This window comes from Lemur catta, chromosome 13, assembly GCF_020740605.2.
Source record: "Lemur catta isolate mLemCat1 chromosome 13, mLemCat1.pri, whole genome shotgun sequence".
NCBI classification, from domain to species: Eukaryota; Metazoa; Chordata; class Mammalia; order Primates; family Lemuridae; genus Lemur; species Lemur catta.
The window spans coordinates 52598175-52615984 of record NC_059140.1 but is presented as its reverse complement, the minus strand read 5'-3'; the positions used below and the strand labels follow the sequence as shown (position 1 = coordinate 52615984).

The 17810-nt window shown below is 32.5% G+C and overlaps 1 protein-coding gene across 4 annotated transcripts in view; it reads left to right on the top strand.

Annotated features, from left to right (window-relative positions):
* The window catches only part of TDRD3 (tudor domain containing 3), a 134789-nt gene that overhangs the window by 99391 nt on the left and 17588 nt on the right, over positions 1-17810 (top strand). For 3 of the 4 annotated variants that reach the window (XM_045566632.1, XM_045566635.1, XM_045566634.1), the window contains one exon: positions 3047-3172. In XM_045566632.1, coding sequence (XP_045422588.1) covers positions 3047-3172 — 126 coding nt within the window. Of the gene's footprint in view, positions 1-3046; positions 3173-14430; positions 14518-17810 lie in introns of all 4 variants that reach the window. The other variant, XM_045566633.1, reaches the window with a different exon arrangement.

Genomic DNA, 17810 nt, shown 5'->3' with positions numbered 1-17810 from the left:
TTGTGCCCTGAGTAGTAAGGGCAAAACTAAAACAGAGAACCCTTACAAAGCCAAAACGAACCCTTTAAAGGATCAAGGATATCTGTGTGTACTCTGCCTGCTAAAAAATAAATATATATATATAATCCTCTTTTTAGGAAAAATAACATCTTCTAAAACCTTCAATATTTTATCTGCAATGTCTGGCATCCTGTAAAAAGTTATGAGCCATGGTTAATAAAACAGAGAGAGAGAGTGAGAGAGTAAATGAATGAGTAAATATGAATGATTGACCAGAAACAAATAAAGCAGCAGAGAAAAATAATAGGCCTATAGGGATTCAGATAATTGGACTTGACAGACAAGTTCCTTCAACAAATATTAATTGAGTATTCAACAAATTATAATTGAGTAACTGCTAAGTGCCAGGTGCTTGGGATATATCAGATAGTTCTGGCTGGGCTATTACCCAAATACCTCCAAATACCTGATAAAATTATTAATAAAGCTTTAATCTTAATTGTAATTGTCTCAAAAAATAAATAATACTGAATTCATCTATTACCTCTGCTGAATGTATTCAAAATTATGTAATATAGCATCTAAAACTGCAGTCCCCAAACCCTGGGCCAAGGGCTGGTATCAGTCCATGGCCTGTGAGGGACTGGGCTGCAGAGCTCTGCATCCCCACCTCACCCTCACTCGTAGTCCATGGGAAGATTGTCTTCCAGGAAACTTAGGAACTGAGGGGCCGCCCTGCAGGAGGTGAGGAGCAGGCGAGTGAGCAAAGCTTCATCTGTATGTACAGTTGCTCCCTATCACTCGCATCACCACCTCAGCTCGCCCCCACCCCACCTTCCATGGAAAAAGCGTCTTCAGTGAAATTGGTCCCTCGAAAAGTTTGGGGACCACTGGTCTAAAAGATGGTACCTAACAATTCTCAAAATGTTTTGAGCTATTAGAGTATTCTTGGAGTAATTAGATGATCCTTTAAAGTGACTACTTGATTTAAATTGGATGTGTACTTTCAATTTTAGTGAGGAACTGTGGACTCTAAATAGATTATACTATTAAGCATTGGTAGTAAAGTAAATAATACCTTGTGAAAGAGATGGAATTAGTTATCTTCTGAAACCACTAACTGAAGAGAGGTAGCTTTTAAATGTCAAGAATAGGCAATGTTCCAATTTTCTAGCCAGAGACAAGAGTAGAGGTTTAAGAGAAAGTTTAAGAGACTATAATTGCCATTAAGAAATCATAATTTTCTTAATTTCATTGCAATGATGTTTTGGAGATAATTAATCAATTAGTATAATCTATTGTTTAAAAAATTTCTCATAAAGCCTTACGTTCTCTCTAGCTTTATTTCCATAGAAGGATTTGAGAATTTGGGGCAGTTCTTCTTCCTCTGTACTGACAAAACCAGTTCATTTCTTTTTCCCCTTCTCGACTGAAATATTACAACCTTCAAATTGGTTTCCTTACCTTAAACCTTAAATTGTCATTGATACTGCTGCCACTGTGATCCTGATCATAGACCATGTCATTCTTTCTAGGTACTCTTTTCACCTGTAGAATAAATTCAGACTTTAGCATTTTTTTTTATCAGGTTTATGTCACAATAAACCCATTGTAAGTTGAAAATATCGTAAGTTGAAAATGCATTTTATACACTTAACTTACTGGATGTCATAGCTTAGCCTACCCTACCTTAAATGTGCTCAGAACATGTTTGTTAGCTTAAAGTTGGACAAAATCATCTCACACAAATCCTACTGCATAATAAACTGTTAAGTATCTCCTATAATTTATTGAGTACTGTTTTGAGGACTGTACATGGCTTTATTTGGAGCAGGGTTTCTTAAGTGATACTTTCAGAAACTGACTTAGGCAGGCTGTATTTTGGAAAGTTGAAGATATAAGGCAGATAGGTGGGATACTATACTCCTTCAGTATCCTCACAGCATCACAAGGGACAAAGGCTAAACTTAAAAGGGTATCAATTTACTTCTTGAGTCATGCTAGAATATAGCATATTTGTTGAACTTACCTGAACTGACAAGCTTACAGCTGAAGTATATATCCAGAATACTCAAAACAATTCACAGAACAGAAAAGTATGAGGCTAAGAAATAAAGGAAGAAGAGAGAGAAGGAAAGTATAGAGGAAAATTCCAGCATAGTGTCTCTAAACTTGCTTGCATCCAGACCTGGGAAGGAAATACCATAGATTCACATAATACCTTTGTAATATGAAATATACTAGTTAAATATACTAGCTAATAATATACTAGTTAAAAACCAATTCTTTCCTAGTATATCAAGGGTAACTCATTTTTAGAAGGTTGTGAAAAATATGAATTTTTGTTACCTTTAGCATTTTCTGATTCTGATGAGCCTATTAAGAGATATTGTTAGAGTAGTATTACAGTAGAGCATCCAACTACCCTAGCTTGAAGAAAATATTCCTTAAGAGCAAATTGTTTTGCATTTCCATTTCACATTTACTAAGCAGCATTCAGACTTAAGTTGGGTCCTGAATGGGTTGACCTGTATTGGAGGAGTACTCCAATCAGAAAACCTACTCCCAGTTAATTTAACACATTTTAAAATTGTAGTTCTCATGTAAATTGGTTCCTTGTGAGTGTGTTAGTTAATATGCATCACTTCTCAAAGCTAGTTATCACTTGAGTAAACTGATAAAAGTTTCTGGACTTGCAGTGTCTCTAATCCTATAAATCCTGGATCTAAGTAATGTGCTTATTTGCTGCCCCACATCTCTGCCTCAGCACAGCCACCTGAGATGAGTGAAGCAATGAGCCTTCTTCTTTGCCATTTATTTTTGTCACATTATTTCTGTTTTTAAAGTAAATTACTTCATAGTTATATAATCTGATTAGTATATAAGAATTGTTTTATCAATATTAGTCAAAGGATTATCCAAAGGTAAGTTTTCTTTCTTAAAAATATTACACATTGGAACACTTTGAGAATTTACATTTGTATCAAATATTGCCCTTTGTAGACAATACTGATTGGCATAATTAAAACTCCTTTTGCCTCCTCAGTTTTACCGGGCAGAAGTTGAAGCCCTCCATTCTTCGGGTATGACGGCAGTTGTTAAATTCATTGATTATGGAAACTATGAAGAGGTGCTACTAAGCAATATCAAGCCCATTCAAACAGAGGCATGGGTACGTGATCCAAATTCTGTACAAAGGCATAAGCTATTTTGAAGAAAATACTTAGCTCTAAAAGATTAGTCATAGTTATACAAAATTTGCAAGTGGGAAGTTATTTTGAATTTACTTATAACATGCTACCCCTAAAGTAAAATTTTAATTTAATTCTTACACTGAACTACAATAAACATGAATGCATTGGAATTACTTTTCTTGTATAATGCTTTATTGTATTATGCTTTGGAAATAGGTGCCCTTATTTATATGTTTGCCAAAATTTTGTATATGTAAAGTGGGTTTTTATGCATATTTTGTTCTTTCCCAGTTTGTTACTTTAAATTTTACCAAATCATGTCCAGCAGTTGTCAAATTTAAATATCTCTTGGATACATGTATATTGTTTATTATTTTAATTACATGTAAAATTAAGGAAAACACTTTAAATTATACATGAATTCATACATTTACTGCATAGATATTTATATATGTACAGATTAACTATAAATATCTGTGTTTAATAATTATTTGATTAGTTTTGTTGCCAAATGTTATGTCAAAGCTGTGTTATAACTTTGATGATGTAACTTACAACTTAATGGCCTCATGGAGTCCATTTTATATGGGACTTATGTGACTTTATACAGATAGGTCCTTAATTACATTTAGGCAAAAACAGGAGTGCAAGACATTAAAATTAGTTTAGTAAAGTTTTTCTTAATTCTTTCATTTTTCTAATTTGTGGATAGCTGTTAATAAAGTTATCATTATAAGCCTATTGTTTGCTATTTCCCTAAAATATCAGATATGCTAGAAAATTATATCATCCAGACAGTAGCTTTCATCATTGAAAGATACATTGTTTTCTCATGAGCTGCTTTTTAGTTTTGGTATTTTAAAATTTTTCTGTCCTGTCTTCACATCCTGCCCCCTAAAAAGATAAATAAAACAATAACAAAAACCTAATAGCAGTAATCATGTTTTAGGCCATGGATCTTTAGTTTTACCTTTTTTGTATTAAAAAGATTGTCATTTTCTACAGAATTTATCATTTCATATTTTACAGCTTATTAGTAATGGTTTATATGTTTAATTAAGAGATCTTTTCCTTCACTCTCATTCTCTAAAGTTTAACTGCTTTTTCCCTAAGAAGTAAAATACCACCAATATCTGATTTGTCTGTCTTTTCTTGAACAAAGTTGATATAATGATATTTTTACCCTTCTGATTCTCATATAATAGCTATTTTCATTCTTTTTCATTAATACTTTTAATCTAGTTTTGATGGTAAAGTAATTATTTATTGAATCTATATTTCTAAAAGTTGAGTCTTGGTTTGCTATTCGTTATATCTTCCCAATTATTTTTAGCAATAGCAGTCAAATATTCAAAATAGAGTTCTTATGTTATTTAGCTTTTTAAATTTTTTTAGAAGATGTAATGAGATTAATTCATTCTTTTCTCCCTAAAGAAAAATTTAGTTTTCTTACTTTGTTTCTTCTCTCCTTCCTTTTGCTATTCCAGGGTGGCCATAACTGATGAGCATATTTGTTATTCCTCACTGTAGCTCTCCTATTCAGAGGTGTTTGGTCCTAAAGTGATAATTTTCTTTCTACAGTCAGTGACTATTCCTTTTTCTCCCTTAATAGTCCTGATTGTTTTATCCTTGATTTTAGGTCTATGTAAACTTAGCTGCACAATAAATTTATCAGGTGTCACAACTTATTTAGTGATTCTGTTCTGAACCACAGAAGTACTTTCATAGTCTTCTTACACATTTGTGAATACTCATCTATGCTTTATTGTGCTTTTTTTTAAAACCTATTTTCTTTTTCTGCGGTCAACTTAAAAATCTTTTATAAGATGCCTGAAATATTTTGCAGGAAGAAGCAGGATAGACTCACTAAATCTTTTGGAGATTCTAGTATTTCTTTCCACCTATTTCTGTAATCAAGTGATTGTTGATGTTTTATGAATTTGCAAAAATTAGTATAACATTTTTGGATCGTGTACATCATTACTGAGGAAAAGATCAGCCTTCTTTATCCACATGAATAATTAACTTAGTTGAGAGAAATGTCTCCTTCTTGAAATATAGAGGCCACCAACTTAATGTATCTTCACCCATTTCCATTAAAAAAAATACATATGTGAGCATAGAGATAAAAAGCCCCTGAAGAAGTACACTCTGTGTGGCGGTCAGTACATGTAATGTAGAGTTAATGTAGAGTTCTCTTAGCCTCTGAGAGATTAATAGTGGGGTCTGTGAGTACATTTATTTTTGTAATTAGGGACCTGTAACAAGTTTTAAGTTAATCAAAGATGTACAAAATTATCCAAAGCAAAACATTCACTGTACCAGTAAGAAGGTAACTTTAACTGTCAAGTCATGCTAGAAAAATTAAACGGCTGCAAAGGTGCAGGGAAGTTGTTAGGGGCCTTAGCACAATCACATGATGGATTGTGGAATTTGTAATTTTTTAACTCTTGCACTATATATGTGCATTACTATTTTTTATTGTGAAATGGTATTATATCTTTTATTAAGGTTTATGTTTGTTATTGGTACAAGATTTTGGAAAACTTCTTGTTTTCCATGTTCAGTGATCATTTAGGGAAGATTTTTTTTAAGTAGTTTGCAGAAAAACAATCAAGCCTGCCTATAAACCAGAAGTCTTTATAGAAATCAGTTGCTTGTATTGTCTCTTAAAGGTGTTAAGGATAAATCATTAAATAAAAAGCATGAAATATTAAGAGACTCAATGACTAAGTCAAAATGTATGGAAAATTAAAATAAATATCAAGTTAATATTTTAAATCTAAGTGTTAATGTTTTTCTCATAAGATTTAGGAATTATTTGCCTTAACTCTGTCTGTAGGCCAAATATCTATTTTCTCTTTCCATCTGGATATACCTTCTTACTTCCAGAACATACTCAGTGATAATATTGTAGATTGCCAAAACATATGTTGTGACTATGATTAAATATTTTCTTCAGAATGATTTGCTAAACTTTTTGATAAGTCATACTTTATTTGTCCTAGCTAGATTTCACCTGTTTCTTTTGGTTATCATAAAATATTCTGCCTTAATTTAGTGTCTTTATTGTAGTGAACTTCCTAATTATCACACATAGTGTGAGATTCACAGCTCATTATTAACTGGGTAAATGCTCTAACTTATTTATCTTTTCAAAGAATCAGTTTTTTGAAAATAACAGGGTTTTTTTTCTTATTTTAGCAAAGTAAATGAAGCATTATGGAGTCTTGTGTTTTACTTGTAAAATTATATATGAGAAAACATTATTTTATATTTCTCACCACTGTATGAGAATACATCAGGGGCAAAGAAAACCTGCTCTTTGTGTTTCCTGCAGGCCCTTTCCAAATTGGTTCCTTTAAACTCAAACTAATTCCAAGAAACCAGTAAGAAAATGCCACAGGCAATTTGGAAGCAATAGAAATACCTTAATGCTGCTATTCAGGCAAACCTTTTGTATTTTGGGGGCGTTGTTGGTTCTGAATTGCTCTTCTAAACCTGAGAAGACACTATACTATCAAGTATTGATTTTCCAAGTCTATTTATGATCTAGCTTCTGTTGAGACTTTTATATCCCAAGAAATATTTTAGAATATGCTGATGTGTAAATGTTCTTTTTAAAAGTTCATAGTATCTTCTGCTTCTTGGTATCAGGAAATGATCATTGTTCAGCCGTTGTTCCAACCAGAAAAATTATGAATGTATAGAAAATTGTTAGTTCTAAGACCTTAACATACATAGCATCTTGGGCAGTAATTCTGTAAAGTGACAGGTGGATTTTTATTGTCTTTTAGGTGATTATCCTATCTTAAGTGTTTTTCTGTGGAATGTTCATTTATTCAACAAATATTCATTGTACATCTGTTAGATACCAGACGCTGTTCTTGGTGAAAGGTATATATTACTCCATAAAACACACAAAAATCCCTGCCTTCTGCACAAAGTTAAGAGAATTAGAGTTTCTGTTACATGAAACAAACTTAGATCTCTCATTAGTGTCTTTATTCTTACTTCTTAAAGCTTTAAAACAAAATAGAAATGGAGAAAGTCTTGTTTACTGAAGTTTTATTTTAAATAATGTATATGTCTTTATTTTATTTCACCTTAGTTTGAAGGTGAACTTAATATGGAAGAAGAAGGTATAAAGTAATGAATTTTATTTATTTAAAAAGTTTTTATCCATATATCTATTTTATCTATTTAAAAAGTCAAATTTGTTTTTAGGAGGGTTTGGGTTCTGTTTTTTATGATAAGTACTTATTTTTGTGTTAGCATACTTTGAAAAAAAAGAACTATCTCAAGTTTTAGTTTTGAAGTAACTGTGCACAAAATTTATTTCATAATGGCATACTAAGAATCACATTTGAAAGTTACCTTTTCAAATTCAAATAACATCCATAAAAAGCCATAATTATTCTATCACTAAATTAAAAAGAAACATAGAACCAAAATAACCCCAAACATATTTAATGAGGAAGGAGTTGTGATATATAAATTAATAGGTTTAAAAATGAATCCTAAATGTATTAGAACAAGGTCATGTTAGTAATTTTAATGGCATAGTGATAAAATTAGGCTACATCTAGTTTGTATTTGAATCACAAGATCATAGTAATATTAAAAAAGATAATTGTTATAGAAACCATTAATTTCAAAGGAAGATTAGGATTATGTAGCAATGAGGTTCTGCCAATTAGTATTTAGTAAGAAGTGCAAGCATGTGTTTGGATCATAGTCCCAAAGTTTTTTCATTCTTACTGATAAATTCTTAAATAAATTAGTGATTATAATTTTTCCATATTTAAATTTCTACACTAAAAATATAATTTGGTTAAGGTAACTGAAATACATTGTCTTCCACCATATATATTTTGGGAAACTTTCCTTTCAAAGGTTGCCATATGGGCAGAGCTCATTTTCTTTTGTAATATAAACAACAGAGTAAATCAGAAGGAAATTGTATAGCTAGTTTAGCCCCATTTAAGAACATAATCTTCAAATCATGGGCCATGGAATTTGGGGATTCCATGCAGTATCTTTAAGTTTTTCTTTTAATAAAGTTTGGTTGAATCAAATGTGCTATATTTATTTATTCTAATACCCAGCCTCTTACGATTCCTATGGGAAGCTGTGGTTTATACAACAGCATTTTACTGGAGATGTAAAAGCTGCTGCCATAGAGGGAGAGAGAATTCATTCATAAATGCACTCCATATGCATAAATATGTCACCTTAAAAATTGTTCATATCTCACCCTTAAAAACCCAAATTCAGTTGGTGATAGCTAAACCTTATGGGATATTATGAAAATCTTGAGATTTACTTTTGACCTGGCTATACTATTCAATGGAGACATTTTATTTGACCATTTAAATTAATACTAAGAATATTTATGCTATTTTAAGAACCTGTACAAAGTATTGCTTGAATTTTGATATTTGATGACAATATATTATGATCTGTTTAAAGAAACTGTATATAAAAACATCTTTAAAAGATTTCTGGGTAATCAGTTTTCTTTTATTGAGCAATGAAAGTACAGATTATATTATTATTTCTTTTTCTTTTTTTCTTCTAAAGGTGAAATCACTCCCAAAGTGAAATAACATGGCAGGGTATTACCTAAGACTTGTTTTCTTTCTTTTTAGAGTTATTTGAATACTCAGGTTTGTTTATAACTTTAAATACAGTTTATAAAACAATGTAAGGCTCAAATTATTTAAATATCATTACTGTTATGTACCAGGCTAGCATAACTGGTTGAAAAATCCACAGCATTCTTTGTTTGTATACATGAATAACATCAAGAGATATTACATTAATCTTTTATCACTGTCTCCCCTTTATTAATGGCAACCTATAATATGGATTTCTGAATATATGGTGTTAATTAAGGAGTAAAGTGATGATGCTTTACTTTTATACTCAATATTATATAATAGTTTGGTTTTTTTCTTTTGAAGTAGTGTTAAGGAGGCATCATGGGTGGGAGCCACAGTTGAAGGGGGCTGGGATTGTCAGGTGATGTTTTTTCCTTTGACACTTCTGATTCAGTAGACCCAAGGCTTGTTCTCTTTGAAGTGTAAATTTTGTATTTTTATTTATTTTACTTATAGGGACTTTGAAAGATGTAATTTCAGACTGCACTGAATTTTACCATTCCTTTGCCAATATATGTAGTAGACTTGCTAATATACTCATTGCACGGGAAATAAAGTAGTAAAATAAATGAATCCGAAGGATGTTTTTGTTTTGTTTTACTTCTTTTACTTCTTTACTTGGGATTGACCTCCCAAAGAGGTCAATCTTATATTGGGCATATGCCTTGACACTTATGTCAGTGTATTTTAAAGATTTTAAAAATCTGAAGAGGCATGCTTCTTGAATTAAAACACACACACATACAAGCAAGCAGTTCTGGTTTTGTTTCTGGTGAATTTCTGGTGAATTTTAGTTTCTGAGCTTCTTTCATCTGCATCTAAAAGTGCAGAAAAATAATGTTGCTCATTGCACCATAGACTTTATTCCTTTTCAGATGGAACTCCCTCTGAAGCAGCTTCCCTCTTTTGTAGTTCAGTGATGGTGAACCTTGATGGGGATGAGCTGAAAATGGGCTTATGCTACATAGTTGATTGCATACCACAGTGAGTTGTCAGTTATCCATTCTCTTTTATAGCCCCATGTGGTCATCCATGTGTTGCTGCCTACTACTATTTTTCTGTATTCTTTCTTTTATCATCTTATTAGTCACCTCTCTATTTTCATTCTGTTTCCTAAACATTGTATTATTTTGGCCTTTTTAAAAAAAAAAACAAAAACTTGTTTCTTTTTACCTCTGGCGTGTGGTATCTTTTTTGATGTGTATGGACTACCCTTCCTACTGATCCTAATTTCTTCACCTTTACTGAACCTATGCTGTTTATTCTAGAATCATGTGCAATAGGTTTCACCATCACACCTCTAGTAAAAGAGTGGAGTTGATCTGTATCCTTGTGAGAGAAATACTCTGGTGTTATAGAGCTTCCAGTTCCATTAAACTTGGAACTACTGGCAAGAGTTTTACACCTTGGCTTGAAATAACTCCCTTAGTAGCCTGTCATTGGCTGAGAGCTCCATGCAGAAGGGAAAGGAAATACTGCAACAGTGAGTACATTTTATTTGCCTTACAAAGCTCATATAGTTTATTAAGAAGTAAATTAATGAAGAGGTTCTAGTTACTCAGCTTAGACCATCACAGGAATACAAAAGTCATTATTTATTTATTTGCATATTTTTGTCTTGACTCATATATCCAACATAGAGTTTTCTACAGTATGTTTAGAGAACATTAGTTCCACTTTATGGTTAAACAAATTTGGAAAATGCTGTGTTAAAAAAATTAAGTACACTTTTTGATAGGATTTCTTTGAGTCAATAACAAGTTAATATGTGTTTTAAATCTCTGAGAGAGAGGATATGTTATCTAATATATAGTGCTTCTCAAAGTTATTTGCTCATGGAACTTTTTTTTTTCCCCTGTGTAGAATCTGTTTTAGGAGGTACTTGGATAACATCTTAAATATTTTTTTTTAATCTTTCTAGTTTTCAAATTTCCCATCTATAAAATGGGTAAAGATTTATCTTCAGAATATATTGTTTCAGATTTTCCAAACCTCTAGTAATATAATTTTATGTTATAAATAGAGACTAACTATATAAAAAGCAATTTCTCTTCAAACACATTCCAAGACTCTACCTTTCTGTGACTAGGGGACAAAATATATTCCTGAAATTTTATGTCCCTTTTAAGCACTTATGCCATTAATAATAGTATTTTGTTGCATACAAATAAAGATTTTACTTTACATGTAATTTTACACAACTCACTGATCTTTTAACTTTATTTCAACTCTAATTCTGGAAACTCATGATTTAATTGCCCTTTGTGAAAACTACCATTGTAGCTTTCATAATATTACAGTCTTTTTCTGTAATTCTCACCTGATAATCTACATGATGTTTATATGTTCCAGCAATAAGGTATTTTTATCATTTCTTTGGGTTTTACATTTGTTATTCTTCAATAATCCAATTGTATTCTCATATTCTTAGGAAATTAGCAAAGGAAATCTGAAATATTTTTTGTTGTTGTTAAACTGCCATTGGCTACTAAATTAAAAAAGTGTCAAAGCTAGTTAATACCATTGGGTATGTGGACATTCTTAAATGGAGAAGAAGAATCCTAAAAGACCAAATTTCTGCTTTATATTGACATTTATATTGTTCTTTTACTAATAGGCTAGTGTGTTGTCTCCAAAGCCTTTGAATAGTGTTGTTCTAATTAGTTAAAAGCTTGTTATTCAAAGCCTTCCAGAAAACAAACTCTTCTTGTACTTAACTGCTTTTGATCTCCTGTTCTTATTTTTCTGATGCCAGTTGTTAATCAGATGAACTGATACTCTCGAATCAAACTCCAGAGCTCACTTGCAACAGTTGGTGGAGGAAATATTCTTATTTCAAGAAACCTCCCTTTTCCAGACACTTATGATTTTAAATGAGGGCAGAATCTACTGTTGGATAATAGCTAGTGGAGGTTCAAAGGAACTCCATAAATTATCAGTAGATATATACAAGTACAGAACTCTATAAATAATCAGTAGGTGTATACTGTAAGTACCATCTCTTTTAGAGCTTGATGGTATCAGAATTTTAAGTTGGTATATGAACAGGGTTGGTAGCTGTTAGCAGTGGAAGGAGGTCAGTAATTATTTGTTGAATGATCGATGTAGTCCTGGTGATCACCTTATTGCTAAAGAGTCCTTCCTCAGACATCAAGCCTATACATGACAATTTAATATGGTAGTTTTTTTTCGAAATATTCTTTGAGTTCTTGTAACAAAGCTACTTTGGAAAATAGATTGGCCTATATGCTGAAAGAACTAAAAGGATATAAGAGAAGTAGAGACTGGTTTTCTTCCCTTTAGAAGCCACCTAGTAAATATGGATAAGGCCACTATCAGACTGAGATGGTACCAATCTGGGAACCATTGCTGGCATGATTATTGATTAAATTTTGTTATGCATGTTAAGTGAATGGAATAGTTTGAAGGAAGTAATTTGGGAAGCCCAACATTGACTTTTCAGAACTCCTATTAACTTTAACAACCTTAACAACCTTTTATTGGCATTTTTATCTTGTATGATTATGCGCACTTTTCTCAGATTGTGTGATTAGGAAATTAGGGTCAACCCTCTTGGTCATGATTAACAAAGAGCTTGTTATACAAAGCAAGATATTGGAAGTCAATGTAATTTCAGTTCTGTATGGTTTAAATTCTAAAATTTATGGACATATAATTTTTTTTAAGTATTGGCAACCATTTTTTGGTATTATATAATGAATGACTTGGACACTATAATGAACATTTTATCCTGAAAAGACTTAAGTAAATAGACTTAAAATAATGTGGAGAAAGCACACTAATGTATTTTTTTTCTCTTAAGGTGATCAGATAATATAAATCTCTTTATCAGGAAATCCTGAATTTGGCCATCAGTACCCAAAATAATGTTAATTAGATTTTTAAAATATGAAATTGAAGTCTTGAAGCAAATGGAAAAGGGAGATATATTAAGAGCTTGAGAGTACTTAGTCTAAATTTTTTATCTATTCTAGGTGAACCTTTTTTCTTTTCTTTTTGTTCCCCTTCTCCGCCATATCCAAGTTCCTCCTCCTCATTCTCTTTTCATCTTGTATCATGTGTGAGTGTTTGTCTTTTTATTCATCTTAAAGGTGTCAAGTGACTTTTAACTATTAGGTTGCATATTTTCCTACCTAGATAGGACCGGTGCCTCAAGTGAAGTCTGGTTAAATAGAGCATCACTTAAAATTCAGAAAGGCTCTAAAAACTTTGAGCACAAATACATTCATATCTCTGGTTGATCTTTTGTATGCCCTGATTAATAAAAATGTTCACTTTGCGCTTGTCCTTACTGATAGTAGTTCTCAAAAATGGAAAGGCTTTTAAACACTGAGATGTATTGGAGCTTATTAAAAAAAGATACAGAAGGCCAGGCATGTTAGCTCATGCCTGTAATCCCAGCACTCTGGGAGGTCAAGGCGGGAGGATGGCTTGAGCCCAGGAGTTGGAGACTAGCCTGAGAAAGAGCGAGACCCCACCTCTACAAAAAAACAGAAAAATTAGCCAGGCTTAGTAGTGCGTGCCTGTAGTCCCAGCTGCTTGGGAGGCTGAGGCAGGAAAATCGCTTAGCCCAAGGGTTTGATGTTGTAGTGAGCTGTGATGATGCCACTATACTCTAGCCCAGGAGACAAAATAAGACTCGTGTCTCAAAAAAAAAAAAAAAAAAGCTGTAGAAATGGTAAAAACTTGGTCATATGCCCAGTCCATTTAAATTATATGTTCATATTCTTTGGAAATTAGCAAAGGAAATAAAATTTCTCATTGAATGTATTTAAAACTTACAAGAAATGTAAATAGTTAAGATAGGAAATTAAAATATATAATTCCTTTAAGAAAAATTAAAGAACTATTCAAGAAATTAAAAACTGGAAGTCTAAATTTTATTATAGAAAATTATAAAAGGCTACATTAAAAGCATTTAGGCATAATTTAGAAATAAATATAAGATTTACATCTCAAGGTGATGATGCATACATTTCCCTATTTGTTGAAAATACTTAGAGTTGGCTATGGAAAGACTGAATATGTGAATTTTCTATCCATTCTAATGGTTATAATTGCTTTAGTGAAAATATTACTGAGGGAAGATGATTAAGATAGGAAAAAAGTGGTCACAGAATAGATTATAGGTAGATTTGGTGTCTTAGTTGTTAGGCAGTTTTCAAAATAATTTTTATAATGGTATAATTTAAAAGGTTTGACTAAAACTGCTAAAAAAATTTTTAAGCAAACTACTTTAAATAATTTTAATTATAAAAAAGTTTTTCTTTCTGAAATGAGAATTAGTATGCTTTGAGGTTCCAATGGATTTCATATAAATGGCAAAACATAGCGAAAAATAACTTCTGACATTATTTTCCACTTATTGCCATTCTTGGACCCAAGGCTGAGAAACATTTTCAGATTCTGTGTGCTTTATCCTGAAAGGATTTGGTGAAAAGGGGTCACTGATGAAGTTAAATGTCTGCTCTGCCTGGCCTTTGAAAGAAGGGGAGAGGGCAAGGCTGGTCTTGGGCAAATTACTTCCACCTCCGTTTTTGCCCCTGCTTCAGCTCCAGGGGAGCTGGAAATGCACAGGAGGAATCAGAAGACCTGGGTTCGAGTCCCGGCTCTGCTACTTACTACCTATGTGACTTTGGGTAAGTTACTTAATATCTCTGGGTCTCAGTTTCAGTACAGGATTGTTGTGAGGATTAAGTAATATGCTAAATAAACGTGCTTTGTAATCTCCCAAGACCTATAGAAACATAAATTTTTATTATCACAGGCTTGGCCTTCTCTCCTATTCTTTTGTAGTTTAGTGTCCTCAACTATGCATTTTTAAAGCAGTCTAGAATGATTTACGTCATTTTGCTTCTCTCTCTGTCCTCTCCATATTGAAACTATTATTCCTATCCTCTGCATGCTTAAGAGTTAAGTATTTCAAGAATGTGAAACCGGGTTGTTTAAATTAATCTTCACTATAGAGAGTGGACTACTCTTATCCTTTTTATCCTTCCCACTCTCAGTTTTCTTCCTTAACCTTCCAGAATTACATGCTTAGAAACATCAAAGAATCGCAAATGCATGAAAATTCAGAGAGTGTTGGGGAGAAAGATTTTGATAGAGGGAAGCCCCTTAAACCCTGTTCCCTGCTCACCCTTTCATTAGTTAGTAAGGTTGACTGGGAAAGTGGGAATATAAAGGTGCCTTTAGTCCTTTCATTTTCTCTGTGGAAAAGGAGATAGAAATAGTTCAGAGTTAAAAGTTCTTGCAAGGGTTTTACTGAAAAACCTAGAAAATTAACCTGAGGAGTAATAGTAGAGAGAAGAGATAGAGATTTGGTGCTTATTTGTTTGGTCAGCTCTTTGAGTAAGATCTGACTTGCCTTATCTTCTCAGTAAAGTAAGTCCTGGTCCTCCCTCAGCCAAACTAAATTTAAAATGCTGTCTTTATTGGGTGCTCAGTTTATGGAGGGTGTGTGGAGCTAAGGAAGAAAGAGAACTTGCCTTCTGGAGCACATTTGGGTTCAGACCAAGGGATCTGTATGAGGGCATAAGAGGAGCTTGTAGCTGTACTTTGTCCACCCTCCCTCACAATCTAAGAATGCTTGATCTGGCTATGTGTAAATAATAGTAATAATAGCCACTTACATGAACTGCTTGCCATTAATGCCTAATTACCATGGAGCACAATAACAGTTACTCATATCATGATTAGATTAACATTTTAAAAATTTTTATTTTTATTTTATTTTTTTAGCCTTGAACCATTGGCTTATGCTCAATATGGTTTCTTGCTGAAGTAGCAATGTCATCTTCATAACTAAAATTAGAAATATTGAACTCTGGTAGTAATCAAATGCAAATTGAAACAGTTAAGTACAGTTTTAAATTTACCAATTAGTGGAAAAAAATTAAACAATAACACTCATGCTAGCAAGGGTGCAGTGATGTGGATACTCTTATACATTGCTGATGGCAACATAAATTGCTATGATCCTTTTGGTTTTTTCCCTAAGACTTAAAACCGTTCATAACTCTTAAACCAGTAATCCCACATTGTTAATGTCTCCTAGGGAAATAGTCAATGACAAAAGCTAATTGCTGGGAGATTATTGTTGTCATAATAGTAAAAAACTAGGAGCTACCTAAATGTCCAACATGCTGGATGAAATGTCGTACAGCTGTGATAAAAGATCATTATGAAGGCTGTAATATCATGGGAAATATTTATGATAAGTGAATAAATCCAATCTACAGACTTGAATGAAAATATACGCAAGGTAGTGGCTGTTTTAGAGTAGAAAAATTATGTGCACGCCTCTGTGTGTATATGTTCAATTTTATACACTTTTTGTAATTTTGTATCACATTTCTAATTTTGAAAGGTAAAAGCAAATAAAGTAAAATTAGAAAGAAGCATTCTGTAACCATTCAGTCCTAGTTTATAGTTTTTTAGTAACTGCAGGAAAAGTTTGGTAAGTAGATACACAAAGGGGACACACTTTCTATATTTATTAAGCATAAGCTAACAGTTAACCACTCAGCCAATTTTCAGTAGAGGTTCTCATTAGGAAGCTGATGTTTGAAAATCTACGTAGTCATAATGACTATTATTGCCCTAGGATGTCAGCAAAATTCAATGTTGGAGAATGCCTTGTAAAGCTGGTTTTAGGCTCTTGCTAGCAACATTAATTAATATTATCCTAGAAGTGTTGACAAAGTTTCAGGCCTTCGTGAGTTCATCTTCATGCCAGGTATTGATACATGAAATAGATAAAAATGTTAATTAGGTACTTGAGCATTCTGAGCTGCTGTATACATGTGTACACATATGAACGTATGCATGGACATGTGAGAGATATCAGTGTTTAAAAAGTTGTGGTATTTACCAAATTATTCCTTTGGGGATCTTATCTCAGGAAGAGAGTAAGAAAATGAGATAGAAAAATAATTTAAAAAACTGTTTAATCTCATGAAACTTAACCTTTTGATCCATGTGTCTATTATTGACTTTTTCATGGAAAGTTTTCTAACAACGAACACAGTTTTAAATGAGGAAAATTTTTTTAAATGTCCATCGTAATTTTGGCATGACAGTTTTAAAGTGGTGTCCACCAACTAGCTATGAAATTATAAAACAAAATCCAAATAGGAGGCCAGGTAATGCTCTTAACGTATGCTCTCATGGCAATAGAATTGATTTGTAAACTATCATGGAATAATGTTGCTGTGGCATTGAATGATACAGCCCCATTATGGATACTTGATTCTTTCTAATTGCTGCCATGCCAAAATATTGGTAAAAGTCCTAAAAAGAACCTAAACAACTTATAGTCTTTCACTAAGATCAAACAGAGCTTAGAAAAACAGTCTGCCTCAAAGTTCGTGCCACTGCATGTTTTGATGCTCATTAAACAGAGAAACATGATACTTGAGGTTTGCCAAATTAATGAAATTGATGAACATCCCTTATTTAAAAAGTATTATAGTAATAAATTCTTAAGTTGGAACTTACCAATTAAGTACACAAACCAATTATTTGTATTCATCTAAGCCTTTGAGGATAAATGTCTTGGAACTTGCGGTGGTTAATGTGAAGAATTTGGTGTGAAAGTATTTGTATTGGTCAATTTTACTGCTTTATTATACTTTCCTTCTCAGTAGTCTTGTTCTTGGAGGAGTTAAGGCTCCATGTCTGTAGATATCAAGGAAGGGAAAAACTTTAAGTTGGATGAATTTTATAAAGATGATTACTGTATTTCATAAGCTGGTAGGATTTGTCTCAGTAAAAAGGATTGCCTCTGGATTCCTTTCTTCATTGGAAGAAAAGTGAACATGTGGTTAATTGATCAGATTCTCAGTCTCTCTTTGGTGTTACACTGGTCATTAATACTGATAAATTATAAAATCACTTTCTAAGTGTAAAGTGCCACATAAGAGCTAGTTTA